The sequence below is a fragment of the Salvelinus sp. IW2-2015 genome, linkage group LG8 (assembly GCF_002910315.2).
Source record: "Salvelinus sp. IW2-2015 linkage group LG8, ASM291031v2, whole genome shotgun sequence".
Taxonomy (NCBI): Eukaryota; Metazoa; Chordata; class Actinopteri; order Salmoniformes; family Salmonidae; genus Salvelinus; species Salvelinus sp. IW2-2015.
Window position 1 is genome coordinate 41,262,483 of NC_036848.1, and position 23,491 is coordinate 41,285,973.

Consider the following 23,491-nt stretch of genomic DNA (forward strand, 5'->3'; position numbering starts at 1 on the left):
CAGATCACCGACCATTTCGAATCCCACCGTACCTTCTCCGCTATGCAATCTGGTTTCAGAGCTGGTCATGGGTGCACCTCAGCCACGCTCAAGGTCCTAAAAGTTATCATAACCGCCATTGATAAAAGACAATACTGTGCAGCTGTATTCATCGACCTGGCCAAGGCTTTCGACTCTGTCAACCACCACATTTTTATCGGCAGACTCAACAGCCTTGGTTTCTCAAATGACTGCCTCGCCTGGTTCACCAACTACTTCTCAGACAGAGTTCAGTGTGTCAAATCGGAGGGCCTGTTGTCTGGACCTCTGGCAGTCTCAATGGGGGTGCCACAGAGTTTAATTCTCGGGCCGACTCTTTTCTCTGTATACAATGATGTCGCTCTTGCTGCTGGTGATTCTCTGATCCACCTCTACGCAGACGACACCATTCTGTATACTTCTGGCCCTTCTTTGGACACTGTGTTAACTAACCTCCAGACGAACTTCAATGCCATACAACTCTCCTTCCGTGGCCTCCAACTGCTTTTAAATGCAAGTAAAACTAAATGCATGCTCTTCAACCGATCGCTGTCCGCACCTGCACGCCCGTCCAGCATCACTACTCTGGACGGCTCTGACTTAGAATATGTGGACAACTACAAATACCTAGGTGTCTGGTTAGACTATAAACTCTCCTTCCAGACTCATATTAAGCATCTCCAATACAAAATGAAATCTAGAATCGGCTTCCTATTTCGCAACAAAGCATCCTTCATTCATGCTGCCAAACATACCCTCGGAAAATTGACTATCCTACCGATCCTTTACTTCGGTGATGTCATTTACGAAATAGCCTCCAACACTCTACTCAGCAAATTGGATGCAGTCTATCACAGTGCCATCCGTTTTGTCACCAAAGCCCCATATACTCGCTCATATTTGTCGCCAAACACACTGGCTCCAGGTCATCTATAAGTCTTTGCTAGGTAAAGCCCCACCTTATCTCAGCTCACTGGTCACCATAGCAGCACCCACCCATAGCACGCGCTCCAGCAGGTATATTAAACTGGTCACCCCCAAAGCCAATTCCTCCTTTGGCTGCCTTTCCTTCCAGTTCTCTGCTGCCAATGACTGGAACGAATTGCAAAAATCACTGAAGCTGGAGACTCCTATCTCCCTCACTAACTTTAAGCATCAGCTGTCAGAGTAGCTTTCTGATCATTGCACCTGTACATAGCCCATCTGTAAATAGCCCATCCAACTACCTCATCCCCATATTAAAAATATTTAAAAAATGATCCTTTGCACACCAGTATCTCTACTTGCACATTCATCTTCTGTAAATCTATCACTCCAGTGTTTAATTGCTAAATTGTAATTACTTCACCACTATGGCCTAATTTATTGCCGTACCTCCGTAATCTTACTTCATTTGCGCACACTGTATATATACTTTTCTATTGTGTTATTGGCTGTACGCTTGTTTATTCCATGTGTAACTGTGTTTGTTGCACTGCTTTGCTTTATCTTGGCCAGGTCGCAGTTGTAAATGAGAACTTGTTCTCAACTGGCCTACCTAGTTGGTTAACTTCTTCGGGGTAGGGGGCAGCATTTTCACTTTTGGATAAATCGCGTGCCCAATTTCAACTTCCTTCTACTCATCCCCAAAATATAAGATATGCATATTATTAGTATATTTGGATAGAAAACACTCTGAAGTTTCTAAAACTGTTTGAATCATGTCTGTGAGCATAACAGAACTTATGTAGCAGGCAAAACCCTGAGGACAAACCATTCAGATTATTTTTTTTTTTTTTAGGTCACTGTCTTTTCAATTACTTTTCATTGGGACACCAGATTTCTAAGGGACTTGTTTGCGGTTCCTATCGCTTCCACTGGATGTCACCAGTCTTTGGAAATTGGTTGAGGTTATTCCTTTGTGTAATGAAGAAGTACGGCCATCGTAAAGGAGGGTCACTTGAAGTAAATTGTTTGAGAGGCACATTACCAAAAAAGTTGCGTCAGTTTGTTTTCTTTTTGTATTGAACACAGATCATCCCGTCTTCAAATTGATTGATTATTAACGTTTGAAAATACCTAACGTTGTATTACAAAAGTAGTTTGAAATGTTTTGGTAAAGTTTACATGTAAATTTTGATATATTTTGTAGTGACGTTGCGCAAGTTGGAAGCTGTGTTTTTCTGGATGAAACGTGCCAAATTGACATTTTGGATATATATCGACGGAATTAATCGAACAAAAGGACCATTTGTGATGTTTATGGGACATATTGGAGTGCCAACAAAATAATTTAGTCAAAGGTAAGGCATGAATTATATTTTTATTTCTGCGTTTTGTGTCGTGCCTGCAGTGTTGAAATATGCTACTCTCTTTGTTTACTGTTGTGCTATCATCAGATAATAGCATCTTATGCTTTCGCCGAAAACCCTTTTTGAAATCTGACATGTTGGCTGGATTCACAACGAGTGTAGCTTTAATTTGGTATCTTACATGTGTGATTTAATGGAAGTTTGATTTTTATATCATTTTATTTGAATATGGCGCTCTGTATTTTCCCTGGTTATTGGCCAGAGAGGTAAAAGGTGGGGGAAGAAATGGAAACCTCCAACATAATCCAGGTAGTCGGGGATTCCCCAGGGCAGTTGTCTAGGCCCCTTGCTTTAAAAATAATCTTCTCTAATGATCTGGCACTGCGTAAAGCCTGTGTATCTATTTATGCTGGTGACTCAACATTATGTACACTACATGACCAAAAGGATGTTCATCGAACATCTCATTCTAAAATCATGGAGTTGGACCCCCCTCTTCTACTATAACAGGCTTTCCACTAGATGTTGGAACATTGCTGCGGGGACTTGCTTCCATTCAGCCACAAGCATTAGTGAGGTCGGGCACTGATGTTGGGCAATTAGGCATGGCTCGCAGTCATCGTTCCAATTCATCCCAAAGGTGTTTGATGGGGTTTTGGTCAGGGCTATGTGCAGAACAGTCAAGTTCTTCCATACTGAGCTCGACAAACCATGTCTGTATGGTTAATGTACACAGAGAGCTAACATCAATGACATGCATGTCAATCTCTCTTGGCTTAAAGTAGAGGAGTGACCTCATCACTATTTGTCTTTGTGAGAGGTATTGACATGTTGAAAGCATTGAGCTGTCTGTTAAAACGACTAGCATACAGGTCTGATGGCAACCCATATATACCCCACAAGACATGCCACCAGGGGTCTCTTCACATTCCCCAATTCCAGAACAGACTCCGGGAAACACATAGTACTACACAGATCCATGATGACTACATGGAACTCTATTCCACATCAAGTAACTCATGCAAGAAGTAAAATCGAATTAAAAAAACAACTTAAAAAACAAACTACACCTTATGGAACAATGCACACTGTGAAGAGAGACACATACATATACTAGCACTCACACACACACACACATACATTTTAAATTGTTGTATGGTGGTATTATACATTTTGTGTTGTAATGATATACTGTTTTGTTTAATTTGTAGGTTTTTTTTGTGTCTTAATGTGTTTGCACCCCAGGAAGAGTAGCTGCTGCCTTGGCAAATACATGTTCTGTTTAGAGGCGAATTGTCTCTGTGTTTAAACACAGGTGTTCTAATTAGCTCAGGCAGTCGACTGTCTTCCGTCTGTTTTCCTTTAAACAAGCGCTGTAACATGGCAGTGTGGGAACCCTATAAAGGTGTGTAGTGATTTATCCTTTTTTTTTTTTTTTCTCTCTCGATTTCTCGTTGATATGAAAGATACATTCCTTATGCTTCCAAAACTATAGCGCAAGCGCTGCGTGTTGAGAGCAAGCATCGGGGCTCTTAGTATCTTCTGACCGGTGTGTTTTGCTATCGTCAATAGGCGATAAAGGTAGTTAGTGTCTGTGAATGTCTTACCTTAACCCTTACCTTAACATTTTTACATTTCAATGTCAATGAGGTGACGTCAGCTGGATGTCCTAAGGATCTCAGATGGCAAGGACCCTTCTGATTTCAGGGAAAGATGGTGGATAAATTGTCTTACTCAGGCAGTTTACAATTGAAAAAAATTATAACAGTTCTGGTCTGCTTAAGGGGTGGCTCTCCCATAGGCACCAATACCAAAGATACTGTGCCAATGCGATAGCAGCCGGGTCTGGTTAGTTCATTGACTAACCAGAAAAAATTAGGGAGTGGGATGCCTAGCTTCCTCTTCAGTCTGGGTTCATTTTGGTGATAGTAGTAATGACACACAGGAACAATCTACAGTGTTGTTCATTTGACTTAACATTAACATTATCAATCACTACTACTGACTGGTAGTATAGTGATATCATTTTGTGTAATTTTAGTAAAGTTTTGTGTGTCTCAAATGTATCTACTAGCTATATATGCAACCATTGTGTCCCAGATGCAACTCAAACTCTGACCCCTACACCCTACACCCTATACACTTGTGGTAGTCGGAAAGGATCTAATTAGTTGCAATATGATGAAACTTCCACCTAACCTATCAGGACAAGGTGGAGCTATTTCAATATTGTTTGCACTTGTCAAATTTTCTCAGATCTCCACTGGAGCATAGGGTCCATTTGGGATTGGGCCCTAGTCCCTGGAGCAAATGCTGTTAACTTTGTTGTAATATTTTATTACAACTTGCAGTCACTAAACGTATCACTAAATCTGACTTGAAAGGGAGCTCTGTGTCGCATGTAAATTCAATGCAAACCATAAGCAGAGCATGCCTTTGGGGCTACTCCACTGTCTGCAGAACTCCTTTTCCCTCTGAGAGGCTACTTTTGCTTTTATATCCCACGGCCATGGTGTTGTCTACATGACTTATGACCCATTTACACCACCAGACAGACCACCTGCTGGTAATTTAGTGGGTCATTCCTGGTAGATGCTCTGTGTGATTTGGGGCTACCTACGCACTGAAATCCTACCCGGCATATCTAACAATCTCAGTTGATTTATTTAGGCACTGGAAACAGGTTAGTCACATTGACATGATGATATTACAGACAATCCACTGTTGCTGTGCAGGTTCTTAGAATACGACAACATACAATTCCGTATAGTGCAGTGAATTCGGCACAATCTGCATCTTCAAGTTTGATGGTAGTACTGAACCATTAGATTTTCAGGAAATAATGTGAGTTTGAAATAGGATGCTTTTGGGTGGTTTAGGGGCTGTTTCTGTAAAAGTCTTTCATCCTCTAGCTACAGAGCTAGTCTTCAAGACTGATTTTTGTCACAGACAACTCCGTTCACAGTTCTCCCAACTAAGCATAGGTTAGTTGTAGTATATAAAGAAACAGCATTATCTAACTTCCTCTGTATTTATTTGTTTTTGTCCAACAGCAATGAACAATGACCATAGTTGACAGATCTTCAGAGAAGTCTGACCACGAGTCAGTCGGGTGCAAGCGCTCCGGATCGCTGACCTTCCCCGGCGGCGACGGGAACGGGATGGACGGCGGCTGCTCCAGCTGGGGGGCGGGGGGCCCCTCGTCCTCCGACACCCCCAGGGTGAAGACAGGGGGCTGCATGGGCCCAACCCCTGGAGCCACTGTCTACAGCAGCAGTGCTGCCATCACCGCAGACAGGCCCAAGGAGCAAGGTGAGGAGGGTTGATGTGCTCAATTCTGAAGTCTATTGACGCTAACAGAAAAGATAGGGCGTTTCCATCAAAGGACGCATGAGCACCAATGTGAAGTTCATAGCAGCATATCAAATTGAGTGTCAAATGAAGACCAAGTCTATCTTTTTTGGAAATGAAGGCATTGATGCATCTTTCAACCATTTTCCATCTTAAAAATTAGGCATAAGTAAAGGCTTTGGTTTCTGGATAAACAGATGGAAAAGGGGTCTTAGAGTTTTTCTGGTAGATGTTTTCTATCAGAAATGCATCAAAACACAATGTTGACATAAACTAATGTATTTAGTAATTGAAATTGTTTACCTTCTGTAAGTTGAAGAAATATTGCCTTGTAATTCTGTTTCCAAAAACCCACATATCTTTAATTTAACCCACATGAGATTTCTTTAAATTGTTGCATTGTAATTTCAGAAAATGTCCAAAATATATCTGGCACTAATAGTGGAATGATAGTGTTGTGATTTGGCTTGGATATTCGCCTATTGATTTCTCCCGCCGGAGTGGCATCTGTTGTCAAACTGGGAAAGCTGTTTTAGTGCTTCCAGAGGTTGCATGGCCTGTATCCAGTGTGTGCTTTATGCACATGTGCAAAACATTAGGAATACCTTAGTAATATTGAGTTGCGCACCCCCCCTTACCCTCAGAACAGCCTCTATTGATGGGGCATGGATTCTACACGGTGTCGAATGCAATCCATAGGGATGCTGGCCCATGTTGACTCCAATATATCTCACAGTTGTCAAGTTGGCTGGGTGTCCTTTGGGTGGTGGACCATTCTTGACACACACGGAAAACTGTTGAGCATGAAAAACCCAGCAGCGTTGCAGTTCTTGACACAAACCGGTGCACCTGGCACGTACTACCATATCCCTTTCAAAGGCACTTAAATATTTTGTCCTGCCTAATTACCCTCCGAATGGCACACATACACAATCATTGTCTCAAGGCTTAAAAATCCTTCTTTAACCTGTCTCCTCCCCTTTATCTGCACTGATTTGAAGTGGAAGCCTAGCAGTGAAGAGTGTTGGGCCAGATCGCTGGTTCGACTCGTCGAGCCAACTAGGTAAAAAATATGTCGATGTGCCCTTGAGCAAGGCATTCAAACCTAATTGCGCCTGTGAGTTGTGCTGGATAAGACCATCTGCTAAGCGACTAAAATGTAAATGATTTAACAAGCGACATCAATAAGGGATCATAGCCTTCACCTGGTCAGTCTGTCATGGAAAGTGCAGGTGTCCTTAATGTTTTGTACACTCAGTGAATATGGATAGGACCAAGGATATCCATGTTTGTGACCAGCTTTTTGCCTGTTTCACTAATCCAGCTCGGGGTAGGTCGCTTTCTATGCAGTGTCTTTACAGCGAAGGGCAAGGGTTGCCTAGCAGTGTGCGTGCTCACTCCACCAGGGGTGTGGCAGCTGCTTGGGCATTGTTCAGGGGCATGATGATTGGTGATATCTGTGCTGCAGCGAGTTGGTGTTCTGTTTTGAGGTTTTATTGCTTGGATGTAACTGTTCCCAGTGTGGCTCATAGTAGAGGTCGACCGATTTATGATTTTTCAACACCGATTATTGGAAGACCAAAAAAAGCCGATGCCGTTTAAAAAAATAATAATAATAATAAATAAAATAAAAATGTCAATTTTATTTGTAATAATGACAATTACAACAATACTGAATGAACTCTTATTTTAAATTAATATAATACATCAATAAAATCAATTTAGCCTCAAATAAATAATGAAACATGTTCAATTTAGTTTAAATAATGCAAAAACAAAGTGTTGGAGAAGAAAGTAAAAGTGCAATATGTGCCATGTAAGAAAGCTAATGTTTTTAAGTTCCTTGCTCAGAACATGAGAACATATGAAAGCTGGTGGTTCCTTTTAACACGAGTCTTCAATATCCCCAGGTAAGAAGTTTTAGGTTGTAGTTATTATAGGAATTATAGGACTATTTCTCTCTAAACGATTTGTATTTCATATACCTTTGACTATTGGATGTTCTTATAGGCACTTTAGTATTGCCAGTATAACAGTATAGCTTCCGTTCCTCTCCTCGATTCAGAGAGCGTTACCCATCGCTCCACAAAAGCCGCGGCCCTTACAGAGCAAGGGGAACAACTACTCCAAGTCTCAGAGCGTGTGACGTTTGAAACGCTATTAGCGCGCACCCCGCTAACTAGCTAGCCATTTCACATCGGTTACACCAGCCTAATCTCGGGAGTTGATAGGCTTGAAGTCATAAACAACGCAATGCTTTAAGCATTGCGAAGAGCTCCTGGCAAACGCAGGAAAGTGCTGTTTGAATGAACGCTTACGAGCCTGCTGGTGCCTACCATCGCTCAGTCAGACGGCTCTATCAAATCATAGACTTAATTATAACATAATAACACACAGAAATACGAGCCTTGGGTCATTAATATGGTCGAATCCGGAAACTATCATCTCAAACAAAACGTTTATTCTTTCAGTGAAATACGGAACCGTTCCGTATTTTATCTAACGGGTGGCATCCATAAGTCTAAATATTCCTGTTACATTGCACAACCTTCAATGTTATGTCATAATTACGTAAAATTCTGGCAAATTAGTTCGCAACGAGCCAGGCGGACCAAAATTGTTGCATATACCCTGACACAATTTCACCTGGTTAATATTGCCTGCTAACCTGGATTTCTTTTAGCTAAATATGCAGGGTTAAACATATATACTTCTGTGTATTGATTTCAAGAAAGGCATTGATGGTTAGGTACATTCGTACAACGATTGTGCTTTTTTCGCAAATGCGATTTTGTTAAATCATCCCCCGTTTGGCGAAGTTGGCTGTCTTTGTTAGGAAGAAATAGTCTTCACACAGTTCGCAACGAGCCAGGCAGCCCAAACTGCTGCATATACCCTGACTCTGTTGCAAGAGAAGTGACACAATTCCCTAGTTAAAAGAAATTCATGTTAGCAGGCAATATTAACTAAATATGCAGGTTTAAAAAATATATACTTGTGTATTGATTTTAAGAAAGGCATTGATGTTTATGGTTAGGTACACGTTGGATCAACGACAGTCCTTTTTATCGAATGCACACCGCATCGATTATATGCAACGCAGGACACGCTAGATAAACTAGTAATATCATCAACCATGTAGTTAACTAGTGATTATGATTGATTGATTGTTTTTCATAAGATAAGTTTAATGCTAGCTAGCAACTTACCTTGGCTTCTTACTGCATTTGCGTAACAGGCAGGCTCCTCGTGGAGTGCAATGTAAAGCAGGTGGTTAGAGCGTTGGACTAGTTAACCGTAAGGTTGCAAGATTGAATCCTCGAGCTGATAAGGTAAAAATCTGTAGTTCATAATCACCATGCGTCAGCACCTAGTCACAGAAAACCACACAGACATTTTTCCAGCCAAAGAGAGGAGTCACAAAAAGCAGAAAGATATAAAATGAATCACTAACCTTTGATCTTCATCAGATGGCACTCATAGGACTTCATGTTACACAATACATGTATGTTTTGTTCGATAAAGTTCATATTTATATCCAAAAATCTCAGTTTACATTGGCGCGTTATGGTCAGAAATGCATTGTCTCAAACAAACATCCGGTGAAAGTGCAGAGAGCCACATCAAATTACAGAAATACTCATCATAAACATTGATAAATGATACATGTGTTAAACAAACGAATAAAGATAAACTTCTCCTTAATGCAACCGCTGTGTCAGATTTCAAAAAGGCTTTACGGAGAAAGCACACTTTGCGATTATGTTAGGTCTGCACCTCGCCACAGAAACCCATACAGCCATTTTCCAGCCAAGGAGAGTGTCACAAAAGTCAGAAATAGCAATAAAATGAATCACTTACCTTTGATCTTCATCTGGTGGCACTCCCATGTCTCCATGTTAGACAAATGTTTGTTTTGTTCGATAATGTCCCTCTTTATGACCAAATACCTCCTTTTTGTTTGCGCGTTTTGTCCAGTAATCCGAATGCTTAAGGCGCGTGCACTAATTCCAGACACATTTTTTTTTAAGTACAATAAAAGTTAGTAGAAACATGCCAAACGATGTTTAAAATCAATCCTCCTGTTGTTTTTTGTCATAAATAATCAATAATATTTCAACCGGACAAAAGCTTCGTCAATAGGAAAGGAGAAACAAGAGAGGCGCATTCCCGATCAGGGTTAGGGTTAGGGATGAATGGAAATTTCCACTGGCCACTGATTGAAAGTGTTGTATCTCCCTCATTTTTCAGAGTAAAAGCCTGAAACAATGCCTAAAGACTGGCCACATGTAGAGGAAACCACGGAGCTCGTGAATTGGGTCCTAAGTCTTTGTATGGTGGATAGGCTTTCAATGGAAAAACCGCCATTCAAAATAATAGTACTTCCTGGTTGGATTTTCCTCGGGTTTTCGCCTGCCATATCAGTTKTGTTATACTCACAGACATTATTTTAACAGTTTTGGAAACTTTAGAGTTTTCTATCCAAATCTACTAATTATATGCATATCCTATCTTCTGGGCCTGAGTAGCAGGCAGTTTAATTTGGGCACGCTTTTCATCCAAAATCCCAAATGCTGCCCCCTACCCTAGTGAAGTTAAATGCACAACCTGTGCGCTGCTTATCGGAGTTACCACAATTCCCTGTGGGTTTGGAACTTGGGCTGCAGCAGTGCGTAAAGTGTGCATTAGGAAGGTTACCACAGTTTCCTGTGGGTTTGAGCCTTGGCAGCGCGCGAGTAGAAAGGTTCCTGCAAGTTTCCTGTGGGTTTTAGCCTCAGCCTGCCCTGGTTCATTGACTAGTCAATGCTATGCAGTGCACGTGTGCGCTTTACAAAGTCACGACAGGTGTTCTGTTTTGGACTTGCGGTTACTTGTACGCGTTCTGACATTTCAGGCTTGCACAGTGAGTATTGTTCTTGGAACCTTTGGATCTATGGACTTGGGCTGCAGTGGCAGCGTGTCAGTATCCATAGCCAAATTACAGCAGGTTTTGGTTCCCTATATGAGACTCGACAATTCAGGCCTCATGAGGCTCTGACAGTTCAGGCTTCTCAGATAAGTATTAGGGGAAAAAGGTGTCTTCTGTAACCCCTTTTTGGTGCCTGTGGAACTTGTGTGTGCTTGGGCTGCTGAGGGCCTCCTAGTTTTTGGTACCCTCTGAGCAGGCTTGGGGCGTGATTCTAAGTCCCCGTCGTATGTTATACTGAGTGACCGACTCAGTTGTGAAAATAACTACTGTTCCCTGAAGGAGGGACCGAGGTATAACATATGTTGGCCCTGCGCTGTCAGGGGATTTGTGCTCGCTGAAGAGCGGAACTGAATTGAGGAAATGAATGCAAGTCCTAGTATTATAGCCAGGAAGGCGGGGCTTCCGAGGGCGTGCTTGGCATTCATTGGCCTTGTTGAATGTGGTTTCATTTTTATTTATTTTTTCTTCTTTCTTTTTTTTATACAGGTGAATGTGATTGGTCGTTAACTCCCCATACTATGTTATACCGCGTTCCCTCCTTCAGTGAACAGTAGTTATATTCATAGCTGTACGTTTGTTAAACTTTCAAATCAATGTCTGTGGTTTGGCATACATTTTAAAGTGGGAAAAAAACTGAGTCAAAGCGTAATTCCATTACTGTGGTATTGCCCGGTATCTTTGGTTGCAGGGCTCCAAATGCATAAAATTACAGAAGGAAAGGACCTTAATTCATTGGAAAATAGTCTTGAAAAATGTAATTCATGACAGATTGTAATGAATGAAATCTTTGAAGACTATATTCCAAACAGGGAGTGTTGAGTAGTGATTTCCTAGATCTCTTCTCATAAGTGACTGCCTTAACCGGTTCCCCTACGTGTTTCTATTATACTGGCCCAGTTATGTAACCATATTGCTGTTTTGAGGAGAGTTATGTCACTAAACAAGAAACACAGCATCTTTCTGCTGTCCCCACCCATCTATCAAATATGCCTAGCTTTCAATTCAAAGAAATTGATTGTCAATTTGAAAGTGCCTTGAAGTTGGAAGCAGTAAAAAAAATAACCTTTCCTAAGACCATCTTTAGAGATGTATTCCCACTGATTTATCTACCAGGCAACACTCCTTTTCAGTATGTATTTTACCGTTGGTTTCCCTTTCCCCTCCGCAGTGGTGCTGACCAGTGGGGACGGCATCGCCTTGCCCCAGAAGGTGCTGTTCCCGGCCGAGCGGCTCAGCCTGAAGTGGAACCAGGTCAACCGCATCGGATCAGGTCTCCAGAACCTAGGCAACACCTGCTTCCTCAACTCGGCTCTGCAGTGTCTCACCTACACTGCTCCCCTCAGCAACTACATGCTGTCCCGGGAGCACTCTAAAACATGTATGTTGATAATAGAACCAGGGGCTCTTCTGTTTATATTACATTTTCATAATGCAAAGCAGGAGAAGGTTAGAAAGAGAAACAAAAGTCATATTTAGACAAAGAAGAGCGGCTTCAAATTGATCAAAGTGTATGTTGATTCCTTGCTTAAATTTGACTGCACTGGGCCTTTTTCCCGTTTTTATATACATTTCCACACTATGAACTTGGAATAATACTGTGAAATTATGATAATGCTCTTTTGTTGTAAGAGCTGTTTGAAAAGACTGCCTGAAATTTCAGCCTGTTTTGGTGGGATGTAGTAATTAGTTAATAGACCAATAAGAAAGAGTTCTAAACCGCTCTGCCAATAACAGCTAGTTTTCAGTTTCCCCTACGCACTAAGACCACTCCCAGACAGGCCTAGCAAAATTCTTGCTTGAGAAATCGCTTTTTGCTAAAATACTTAGTGTTAAAAAAAAAAATCCTAAATTAATTTTTTTTAACAGTGGCTGCATTAGACCTTTTAATGCCTATCACCTGATTGACTGCCTCTGTGTTGATGTTCAGGTCACGAGCCTGGATTCTGTATGATGTGCACCATGCAGAATCACATCACCCAGGTCTTTGCCAACTCTGGGAACGTCATCAAGCCCATCGGAGTCCTCAATGAGCTCAAACGTGAGTAGTATTTACTTTGGAATCAGAGGGGGAAAGACTTTCGCACAATGTGGATAGGAATTAGTCTTTGTGCAAACGTGTTGAAAGCCATTACAGCTAACCAACCTGTCAGCAAAATAGTTTTCCATACAAAAATGGAAGGAGAGTTGAGACTGCATCACAGGTGTAGAATTCTGGGAAACCTAGTCAGCAAAATTAGTTTTCCTCCCAAAAATATAGAGTTGATTCTGTAATTTTTGGAGGGAAAACTGACAGGGTCAGTCTCATTTATTATGTTGCTTCTTCACCTGTCTATACCTCTGTCACACTTGTGCAGGGATTGCAAAGCATTTCCGTTTTGGTAGCCAGGAGGACGCCCATGAGTTCCTGCGATACACAGTGGATGCTATGCAAAAGTCCTGCCTGCCTGGAAGCAAGTAGGTGTTACACTGAAACTCACATCTCATCTGACCCACATTCACATTTCACTTACAACACAGAGTGAGACATGATTAATAAATCATGTTTCAGTGACCATCTCCTATACACTAGGGACCCATAACTGACTTTAGGAAGCCTTCCTCCTATGTAGAGTGGAGGGCTATTCTGCCCTCCAACAGGTTGCCTCTACTCTCTGGAATTACTTTTGCTCTATTTCCTCTGCTGTCTCTTCCTCCTCAAAGGGCTAGGACATTGTGTCCCAATGAGAAATTAAATGAAGGCTATCTTGTTTTAAATGATCCCGTGTGTACGCATAGCCAGCAATTTCCCTTGAAGCTATTGGGAGTCTATGATCAGCATCTTTGATGGTTTGACGTTTCCTTTTTCAACAGATTGGACAGGCAAACGCAGGCAACCAGTTTCATCCATCAAGTCTTTGGAGGGTATCTAAGGTCCAGAGGTAGGCTTATTAGTGCTATCTTGAAAAAATATATATAAACGGTACCAGTCAAAAGTTTGGACACCTACTCATTCAAGGGTTTTTCTTTATTTTTACTATTTTCTACATTGTAGAATAATAGTGAAGACATCAAAACTATGAAATAACACATGGAATCATGTAGTAACCAAAGTGTTAAACAAATCAAAATGTATTTTATATTTGAGATTCTTCAAAGTTGCCACCCTTTACCTTGATGATAGCTTTGCGCACTATTGGCATTCTCTCAACAAGCTTCATGAGCTAGTCACCTGGAATGCATTTCAATTAACAGGTGTGCCTTGTTAAGTTAATTTGTGGAGCCAATCAGTTGTGTTGTGACAAGGTAGGGGTTGTATACAGAAGATGTCCCTATTTGGTAAAATATCAAGTCCATATTATGGCAAGAACAGCTCAAATAAGCAAAGAGAAATGACAGTCCATCATTACTTTAAGACATGAAGGTCTGTCAATGTGGAACATTTCAAGAAATGTTTAAGTTTCTTCAAGTGCAATCACAAACACCATCAATCACTATGATGAAACTGGCTCTCATGAGGTCCGCCACACGAAAGGAAGACCCAGAGTTACCTCTGCTGCAGAGGATAAGTTAATTTTCGTTACCAGCCTCAGAAATTGCAGCCCAAATAAATGATTCACAGAGTTCAAGTAACAGACATCTCAACATCAACTGTTCAGAGGAGACTGCAGCAATTCGAACATGAAGGCCTGATTCACGCAAAGAAACCACTACTAAAGGACACCAATAAGAAGAAGACTTGCTTGGGCCAAGAAACACGAACAATGGACATTAGACCGTTGGAAATCTGTCCTTTGGTCTGATGAGTCCAAATTTGAGATTTTTGGTTCCAACCGCTGTGTCTTTGTGACGCAGAGTAGGTAAAGGGATGATCTCTGCATGTGTGGCTCCCACCGTGAAGCATGGAGGAGGAGGTGTGGGGGTGCTTTCCTGGTGACACTGTCTGTGATTAATTTAGAATTCAAGGCACACTTAACCAGCATGGCTACCACAGCATTCTACAGCAATATTCCATCTGGTTTGCACTTAGTCCCACTATCATTTGTTTTTCAACAGGACAATAACCCAAAACACACCTCCAGGCTGTGTAAGGGCTGTTTGATCAAGAAGGTGAGTGATGGAGTGCTGCATCAGATGACTTGGCCTCCACAATCACCCGACCTCAACCCAGTTGAGCTGGTTTGGGATGAGTTGGGCCGCAGAGTGAAGGAAAAGCAGCCCAACAAGTGCTCAACATATGTGGGAACTCCTTCAAGACTGTTGGAAAAGCATTCTTCATGAAGCTGGTTGAGAGAATGCCAAGAGTGTGCAAAGCTGTCATCAAGGCAAAGGGTGGCAACTTTGAAGAATCTCAAATATAAAATACATTTTGATTTGTTTAACACTTTCTGGTTACTACATGATTCCATATGTGTTATTTCATAGTTTTGATGTCTTCATTATTATTCTACAATGTAGAAAATAGTTAAAATAAAGAAAAACTCTTGAATGAGTAGTTGTGTCCAAACTTTTGACTGGTACTTTGTGTATGTGATATATATGATGCAGATCCCCCAAAGAGCAAGCAATGCTTGTATTAGACAAGGTATCTGTAAAGCACTATGTGACAACTTCTGATGTGAAGAAACTTTATAAAATACATTTGATTGATATACTTTCTCTGTGTGTGCTGCTGGACACCATTAGAACTTTTGAAGAGGCAATTATGATTAGATGACTGTCATAGTTGTTAATAGGTATGATTATCTAATAATTGTGTCTGCTGTCTTTTTACAGTAAAATGTTTAAACTGCAAAGCAGTCTCTGACACGTTTGACCCTTATTTGGATGTRGCTTTGGAAATAAAGGTAACAGTGAAGTACCTTTTTCATGGTGCACAATGAGGAAACCTGTCAAACCTTTTGGTGTCTTTCTAAGAATACATCATTGACACGTTTCATCCGTGTTACCTTTCAGACTGCTCCCAGTATCACCAAAGCACTGGAGCAGTTTGTTAAGCCTGAGCAGCTAGATGGAGAGAATGCCTACAAATGCACTAAGTGAGTATGTCTGTATTATATTTATTGTTAGTCTCAGCATAGTGCTGCCTAAACCAGTGTTATTGCAACCTTGTGTACTGCGTTTTTAGTTTCCTCGTTGTTTCATTGGTTTTTATAACTGTTCCAACTGTGTCTGTGCAGGTGTAAGAAGATGGTTCCAGCCTCTAAGAGATTCACCATCCACCGCAGCTCCAATGTACTCACCATCTCACTGAAGCGCTTCGCCAACTACAACGGGGGCAAGATCGCTAAGGTAAGTTCAGAGTATATTATTAGTAACAGAAACATGGACCACTTCTTTTAAGAAAACTGTTTTACCGGTCACATTTTTACTGAAATCTTTAATTGGAGAGATATCATCTCACACGGCCTTGCTCTCTCTCCCTTAGGACGTGAGGTATCCTGAGTGCCTGGACCTGCGTCCCTTCATGTCTCAGTCCCACGGGGAGCCCCATGTCTATGTGCTCTATGCTGTCCTGGTGCATTCTGGGTACAGCTGTCATGCTGGCCACTACTACTGCTATGTCAAGGTAAGCCCCAACATAGACACAAAACCACTGTTAAGACTGCTCCCAAACACACTCCAATCAATCAATGAGAGAGACTGCTTAAAACCCCCAAGTGAATAAGCCTCTCACCACTTCTATGTAAGCCTGATGTATTGGATTACATCTGTCTTCTACAGGAGGTTATGGTTACTATGGTGTCCGTGTGACGTACTGTATGTTTGTGGGATGCATGTCTAATTTTTCTCTCTTTCCCCCCCCCACTTTTTCTCAGGCTAGCAACAGCCAGTGGCACCAGATGAATGACTCCTCTGTATCAGTCAGTGACATCAGATCAGTCCTCAACCAGCAGGCGTACGTCCTCTTCTATATCAGGTGAGTAGCTAGCATCCATTCACCTTTTGTTTGAAAGATGAAAAATATATCTGAGCGTTGAAGCATTACGTGTGTTTCTAAATAGTCCTGTGCAGGATTTCCCTTTTAGTGGTTGAGTTTCTCATCTGTGATGGGTGCTGCCTGTTCTTGCCACCAGGTCACCTGATCTTAAGAACGGAGGGGACTACAACCACATGAGTCGGCCCCCTGGACAGTCGTCCCCCCGCCCCGTCCTCACACCCCGGGTCAACATTGGGCCACGACACACCAACACTGGCTTCATAGGACCACAGCTGCCCCCACACATGGCCAAGGTACAGCCTCAACACACACTAGCCTCTGCACAATCTTTTGTTCAAAAGCAACATGTGTAATAACTGTCTTTTTTCCCCAGAACACCTTTCACATCAATGGGAACGGCTCCCTTAGGGACTTCCCCTCTGGCTCTAAGCCCAGCACCAGCAGTGGCGGCAGCAGCAGCAGCATGGGCAAGACTAGCTACAGCCTGCTCTCCGCTTCCTCTTCTTCTTCCTCCTCTTCCTCCTCCTCTTCCTCTCATTCTCTAAGCCGTCCTACAGGTATCCCTGACACTGCCAAGCGCCAGAAGCTCTCCTTCTTCATCGGTCAGGGCAAACAGATCCGCCCCTCCTCATCATCATCCTCCTCTTACGCCCAGCCGTCCTCCTGTTCTTCGTCACAGACTACCTCAGACATGTCCGCGCCCCGGGCTCCTTGCATAAACGGTACGCCCTCCGTGAACGGAAACGGTCATGGAGCCTCATTCCTGGTGCCGTATGGCCAGGAGTCATCGGAGGAGTCTGACCAGGAGGGAGGCAGCGGTCTGGAGAACGGCACGACCAAGCTTCACGTTAACGGGAGGAAGGGAGGGGCCGTCTACGGCCCCGTCCCCAGAGTGCTGGCCCTCAAGCCCAACGGCATCAGTAACGGCCAGGGCACCATGCACCATAACGGGTCCGGGGCCAACGGCTTCTCCAAACTCAGCCAGATCGGACATCAGAACGGACACCACAAAGTTAATGGCATCAAACACCCGGAGAAGGTACTTCAGTCGAGACACGCACACATATTTAAATACTTTACTTGAATCCACAAATCACATTTGCAGAATTTTCACACACACAAGCAGCTGTGTATTATCTGTGTGTGTGTGTGTGTGTGTGTTGTTGTGCAGGTCAACGGTCATGTACCGTCTCCTGGGTTGGGTCCCAGCATTTCTAATGGGGCGGAGTCTCACCACAGTGGCACAAGGTGAGTGTTTCGCCTCGTGTACACCGGTTGCGTCAAACTATGTGTTCTGGCAGAAGTCCGTTAATTTAATTGGGAAGCAATCTGCACTGCTGCGACTCATCTGCCAGACTAGGTTGTGTTGCGTGGCACTGCGTGCAGTGTGCCATATGCGTTGCTTTGCCGTGCAGTACCAGAAGTAAACCACACAAAAAGCTGCTAATGTGTAGCGTGATACTTTTTGTTGTGATGCGGTGCATGGATTGTGAAGACTACGTGAGATGTACCATACAGCAATAACCTGTGTGCACGCAGCATTAGATTATGTTTTACCTATTTTGTTTTATCAGATTCTCTCATGATCATTTTGATATACAGTAATTCATGAATGTTATTGATGTACTTGTTTTTTTTCTGCAGCAAAGAGGTGTATAATGCCACCCCCAGCCAGGACAGCCCGTCTCAGAGCCTCCACAGTGCCGACAGCGACAGCCACCTCTCCCCAACCCCAGAGAAAAGGACTAAAACTCACTCTGACCCCCTCTCTCACCACGTACCATCAACCACTGCTAACCCGCCATCCTCATTGGCCGATGTTGGCGCTAAGCCACCTACTGACGCCATGAGGGAATCCAGCTCCACCTCCAACCCTGGGGCCTTACCCCTCCAGCCCACCCCCCACTCCCTCAAAACCCTAGTCTCTCCAGCCTTCTCCCAGCCCCTCTCTGGACCAGGCCTGGGGACCACAAAAGGCCTCGGAGCACCACACAGCAGATCTGGGGAGGACGTCAGGGATACTGAGAACAGCCCAGCAGCAGGGCTGGATGGACGGCTGGACGGCAAGCCCAGCTCCAGAGAGGAAAGAGACCGGATGTATTCTTCTGATCGGGATAAGGGGAGAGACCGACTATATTCTTCGGACCGCGATAGGGATGGAGACCGGCTGTACTCTTCTGACCGGGATAAAGACGGAGAAAGGAATAGGTACCACCGTGACATGAGCCGTGAACGCAACTGGGACCGTGACTCAGACCGCTATCGACACCGGCGGGACCACAGAGATCGAGAACACCACCGAGACCGTGAACACCACCGGTCGTACCGTGATCGCTCGGCCAGCCGCGACAGACACTGGGAGTCAGAGCGTCGCTGGGAGAGGAACGCCTACCACCCCAGGGACAGGGACCGCTGCCACTACCACAGACCCAGAGAGAACAGGGAGAGGGACAGGAGGGAGCACAGCCTCCCCCACAGAGAGGAGCCTCACGGACGCTCCAGGTGGAGGGGGGAGAGGGGTGAAGGTAAGGACAGGGGTGACGGTAAGAGGGGTTACTACCCTTCACAGGAGGAGACCCCCCTGCCCACCCCACTAAGCTCCAACACCAAACCCAGTCAGCCCCCCACTAGCCCAGACCTTTCCCCAGCCAGACCAGCCCTGGAGAAACGACCCGATCCTCTGAGAGAGGACAGCTTTGAGGAGCGTCGGGGCAAGAAACACAAGAAGAGCAAGAAGAAGTCCAAGGACAAAGCTAGGCGTCGAGAGAATGGGTAAGGCAGTCATATTTATTTTCTAAGTGTATTTTATTGCCTCCACAATAATAGACAATTAATTCAGTTGTTACTTTAACCCTGACCTGCGTGTTCTTTCTTCAAGGACCTCTGACGTGGATTCCTCTGACAGGGCTGCCAACGGCAGCAGGTCCTCCAAACACAAGAAGAAGAAGAAGAAGAAGAGGAGGAGGCACGACACTGACACGGAGGACGAGAAGTCCCGCTCTACCCAGAGTTCCGAGGGGCACCGTGACCCCAACGCCCCCCGGGAAAGTCGCAGGGCGAGCAGCAGTGACGAGGGGAGGGCGAGCAGGAAGCGAAGTTACCAGGATGATGATGGCTCTGACAACAGCTACCCTGAGAAACACCATCGCTCCGATGACGACGACAAAGACCGCTTCGTCTCTCGCAATATATCGCCAACAGCAACCTCTCACAACGCATCGCACCACCACCTCAATGGGCACACAGGTAAGAAACGAGCTGATTTAGAAACCATACAATGGTTTCTATAGATATCAGGTCCACTAGTATTTTTCAGTTTAACTGTTCAATAATCTTGACCGTAATATGTTTTTCTGTTGTAGGTAATGGCTTCAGTCGACCCAATGGAAACTCCCACGGATGTTCTACCAATGGACTGTACAATGAATGACCTTAGACATTAGATTTTCTCTGTTTGACCAGAGAGAAACAGAACAATGTAAGTGTCTTACTTTTACGTCGGTCTTACTCAGAGAATCTCTATGCTTGACTGTGTGCTTATGTGTGGAAACAGTAGCCGGTTTCAACTTATCATCTAGATACTGTAATGGGTCTGTATGCAAACGTAACACATCTCTCTCCCATTGCAGACTTGGAATACTGTAAAAATCAACCTTTATGGAAAAGTGAAATGCAACAGGAATGTCATCCCGAATATTTGAACGTGGTGCTGAATTACTGGGAATATACTGTATTTTTACCACACAAATGTTTTAAAGATTCTACCAGATTCTTTTTTTAAAGTATTTTTTTTCTTTCTTTTTTTCTAATTTACTCGGTAGACACTTGTCACTCAATGGACATTTTATGAAAAATAATTAATATATACACGTTGTAAACAAAAAAGAAGCCTGGAGCTTAACCATCTCAACTGCTGCTCAGTGGAAGACTCAGGACTTTGTTAAAATGAGACTTATTCCTCCTCAGAGAACTGACCACTTGGTTAAATAATCGAACGACTATTGTTGTTGCCTAGGAGATGACCTGTTTGATATGACTTCAGTTGGCTGCAAGTTTGTCACCATATCTTTATGGCTGGAGTTGTTGGTTAAAAAAAAAGGTTTTTGCTTTGATGAAAAGAAAATGGAGGGAAACGTTATGGAGGAGTGAGGACCGTCTGGAAGAGAATGATCTGGCCCAGGCCCCATGCGGCTGGGCGGTGGTGACTACGTGTGCACTTACCACATCTACTCTGATGGACATTGCCAGCTCTTTGTTGCTTTCAATTACTTTTTAAAATTCTCTCTCAAGCCTACGATTCTTTCTCTCAACCTGTCACTGGAGAAGATTCCCTCCCTCTACATCCCCCTCTTCACTCGCTTTCACTGAGATATAATTTCTATCTTTAAGTCATTCAAGGATTTAAAAAGCATAATAATAATCATGTTATCACTTATGGCTGTGGACCTGTTTTAATTTTTTTTATAGCGTCCAAAAGAATACTGTGAATTTAATTTTGAACTGTACTATCAGTTTTTTTTTTTTTTTATACATTAAAACAGTCCTGTATCAGGAATACCAATGTAGAATTTCTTTTTTTGTTTTAGAATTCCCACAACATAATTTAGACGGTGTTCTATGGACATAAGTCAGTAGAACAGTATGATGATCTGCTTTTGGTCTGCTTGGATGGCTTTGTTTTCTACCTAAAAAGACAAACATGTAAATGGTTGTTAATACATTTCTAGTTCTACAATAGCATGTCAAATTTATACATTGTACAAGGTATATAAAACGCCTTAATACATTTAATGTCATTGTTATTCTTTTTTTCAGTGAATGCTGTTGATTGATTGGGGATGTACACAGATGGGGAAAAGTTTCTGCCATTTTATTGGAAGGATGGAGTCATTTTTCTGACTTTTGGTAAAAAAAGATTGTATATGAGTGATTGTTTAATTGGATAGACTGAAACACTTTGGATTTAGGGCTAACAGTGGTTAGGTATTTTTTCATATTGTTTCTAGGTTACACAATGACAGTGTGAGAGTTCAAAACAGGACCTGTGTACTCATTTCTTATCCACATACAATAGACCGTGTGGAAGCTATAACCTAAAGAATAGATGGCTGGGTAGGTATCAGGCTGGTCAGTTACACAGAAGATCTGGTATTTTTACTCAAAATCCTCATAACATTAAGGCTTCTGTAACATTTTGAGATTCTCCTGAGCTTTTACACAACTTTTGACTTGTGTAAAGTTCCATGTGTCAGTCTCACAACGGGGCGTTGTAGATCCAAACCTGAGGGCTCTAGTCAATCTTTTTCGCTGAAGCGTTTTACTTTGCGCTCTATAAATTGAGGTAATTTCCAATTGAGCCGACATATGCAGCGTTTACCGTGAACGCAGTCTCTGCTAGCGCTGTAACGCTGACTTCTACGATACAGAGTGAATAGAGCCACCAGTTTTCACCTTGACACCTTCCAATGTAAAACCCAACTGGCTTGGCTGCTACATTTATCTGTTTATTTTAGAAGAAATGTGAGGAGTTGGAGTATGTAATCTGTAATGCTCAACTTTGAAATGTGAACAAACGGGTGTAGGCTAGCCATAACCTTTTACATGCTACAGAAACAAACTATGTACAGTACATATAATGTAAAGGGAATACACTTTTGTAATTAGAGAAAATAAATATGAAAAACAAATGTATAGCAGTGGACTTTGAATCAATACATAAACTAGCTTTGAATAACTCAAACTTGACAATATGTATTATTAATACAGTATATTATAGCTCTGCAGGAATTCACATTTGACCTTACATAGACCATAGTGATATCTAATATGAACTGGCAACAACTGGGTATCGCATTATAAAACAAGAGGAAAGAAAAATTCTTATTGTACACTACTTGTATCAGTCGTTTTGCAGGTGAAAATCTGACCCGTTGATTCCTAAAAGTTTGAGGTTCTTCTGACATTGAAATCATACTCAATTCACCCACTAGAGGACAATGTGGAGCTAGCCAAGATGTCCATGTTTCTTTGAGCCTGCTTCGATGGTTGGGGAAAGCGCCGTCTGTATGGGGACATTGGGGAGGCCCCACACAGCCTCATACATACTGCTCCAGACCATTGTCCTTTTCACAATACAGTACATTCACACATTATACAATTTATAGTTGTGTGCATTGCATTCACACATGCATCTGAAAAGAAACTGATAACCAAAATGTCAAGTGCCCTTCCCTACTTGTCCTTTATCCATACTGATGAAGTGTAGACGTGTTGTATCCAAAGTCAAATCCCCACAAAATCTGGATCCCCTTGTCTGCTGTGGCCATGTCTCCTGTCCCTGGGCTGAGTGAGGCCCCCCCTGTCTCCTGGAACGATGGCGGTCCATGCTGGTGTCACTGATGATAGGGTGGGTGTGGTCAGGTTCTCCTCACTTCTTATTGGCTATCCTCCGCTTCCTTGTGGCTAGCATGTCATAGAAGGGATCCCTGCTGATGCTTGCTCTGCAGAAAGAGATGGATTGGTTATGAAAAATAAACAATGGTTGTGTATTACAGTAGCCTGTGTAGGCCTTTGTGAGCAGGTCTGGGAATAGTTTCCCCAGCTTTACTATATTCGTTATCGGCACAGTTCACATTCTAACCTACACCCGTCCAAGGAAAACATTGCAATTGGTTTCATGTTTTTCAGCCTCCTCTGAAGGAGTACCTCTCTATCAACATAGATGTAACACAATAAAGCTGTCTCAACAAGCTTGTTCTTCGGTACATTACTGCAGACTATTATACACCCCCATATTCCCTTGAAGACTGAAGAGGGAAAAGCCATAGCGGTCCATTAAATTACTGAGAAAAGCCCTGCGTCCGGTCTGAGTTGGTTGTTGTTTTCTCTTCACACACAAACCCCAACGGGACAGTAATAGGGTTGAGTAATTCACTGCTTTCCCGG

At 42.9% G+C, this 23,491-nt stretch overlaps 2 protein-coding genes across 2 annotated transcripts in view; one reads left to right on the top strand and one right to left on the bottom strand.

Annotated features, from left to right (window-relative positions):
• Positions 1–21,337, top strand: part of LOC111967952 (ubiquitin carboxyl-terminal hydrolase 42) — a 35,246-nt gene extending 13,909 nt beyond the window's left edge. The window contains exons 2-18 of the mRNA XM_023993417.2: positions 5,363–5,621; positions 11,798–12,007; positions 12,557–12,667; positions 12,984–13,083; positions 13,480–13,547; positions 15,382–15,452; positions 15,562–15,644; positions 15,786–15,897; positions 16,034–16,174; positions 16,425–16,525; positions 16,683–16,839; positions 16,920–17,585; positions 17,718–17,794; positions 18,191–19,318; positions 19,425–19,792; positions 19,909–20,024; positions 20,176–21,337. Of these exons, the coding sequence (XP_023849185.1) occupies positions 5,372–5,621; positions 11,798–12,007; positions 12,557–12,667; positions 12,984–13,083; positions 13,480–13,547; positions 15,382–15,452; positions 15,562–15,644; positions 15,786–15,897; positions 16,034–16,174; positions 16,425–16,525; positions 16,683–16,839; positions 16,920–17,585; positions 17,718–17,794; positions 18,191–19,318; positions 19,425–19,792; positions 19,909–19,976 (3,711 nt within the window). The 5' untranslated portion in view covers positions 5,363–5,371 and the 3' untranslated portion in view covers positions 19,977–20,024; positions 20,176–21,337. The remainder of the gene's footprint in view (positions 1–5,362; positions 5,622–11,797; positions 12,008–12,556; positions 12,668–12,983; positions 13,084–13,479; positions 13,548–15,381; positions 15,453–15,561; positions 15,645–15,785; positions 15,898–16,033; positions 16,175–16,424; positions 16,526–16,682; positions 16,840–16,919; positions 17,586–17,717; positions 17,795–18,190; positions 19,319–19,424; positions 19,793–19,908; positions 20,025–20,175) is intronic.
• The window catches only part of LOC111967953 (cytohesin-3), a 32,219-nt gene continuing 29,104 nt past the window's right edge, over positions 20,377–23,491 (bottom strand). Inside the window, exon 13 of the mRNA XM_023993418.2 lies at positions 20,377–23,046. Within this exon, the coding sequence (XP_023849186.1) occupies positions 22,974–23,046 (73 nt within the window). The 3' untranslated portion in view covers positions 20,377–22,973. The remainder of the gene's footprint in view (positions 23,047–23,491) is intronic.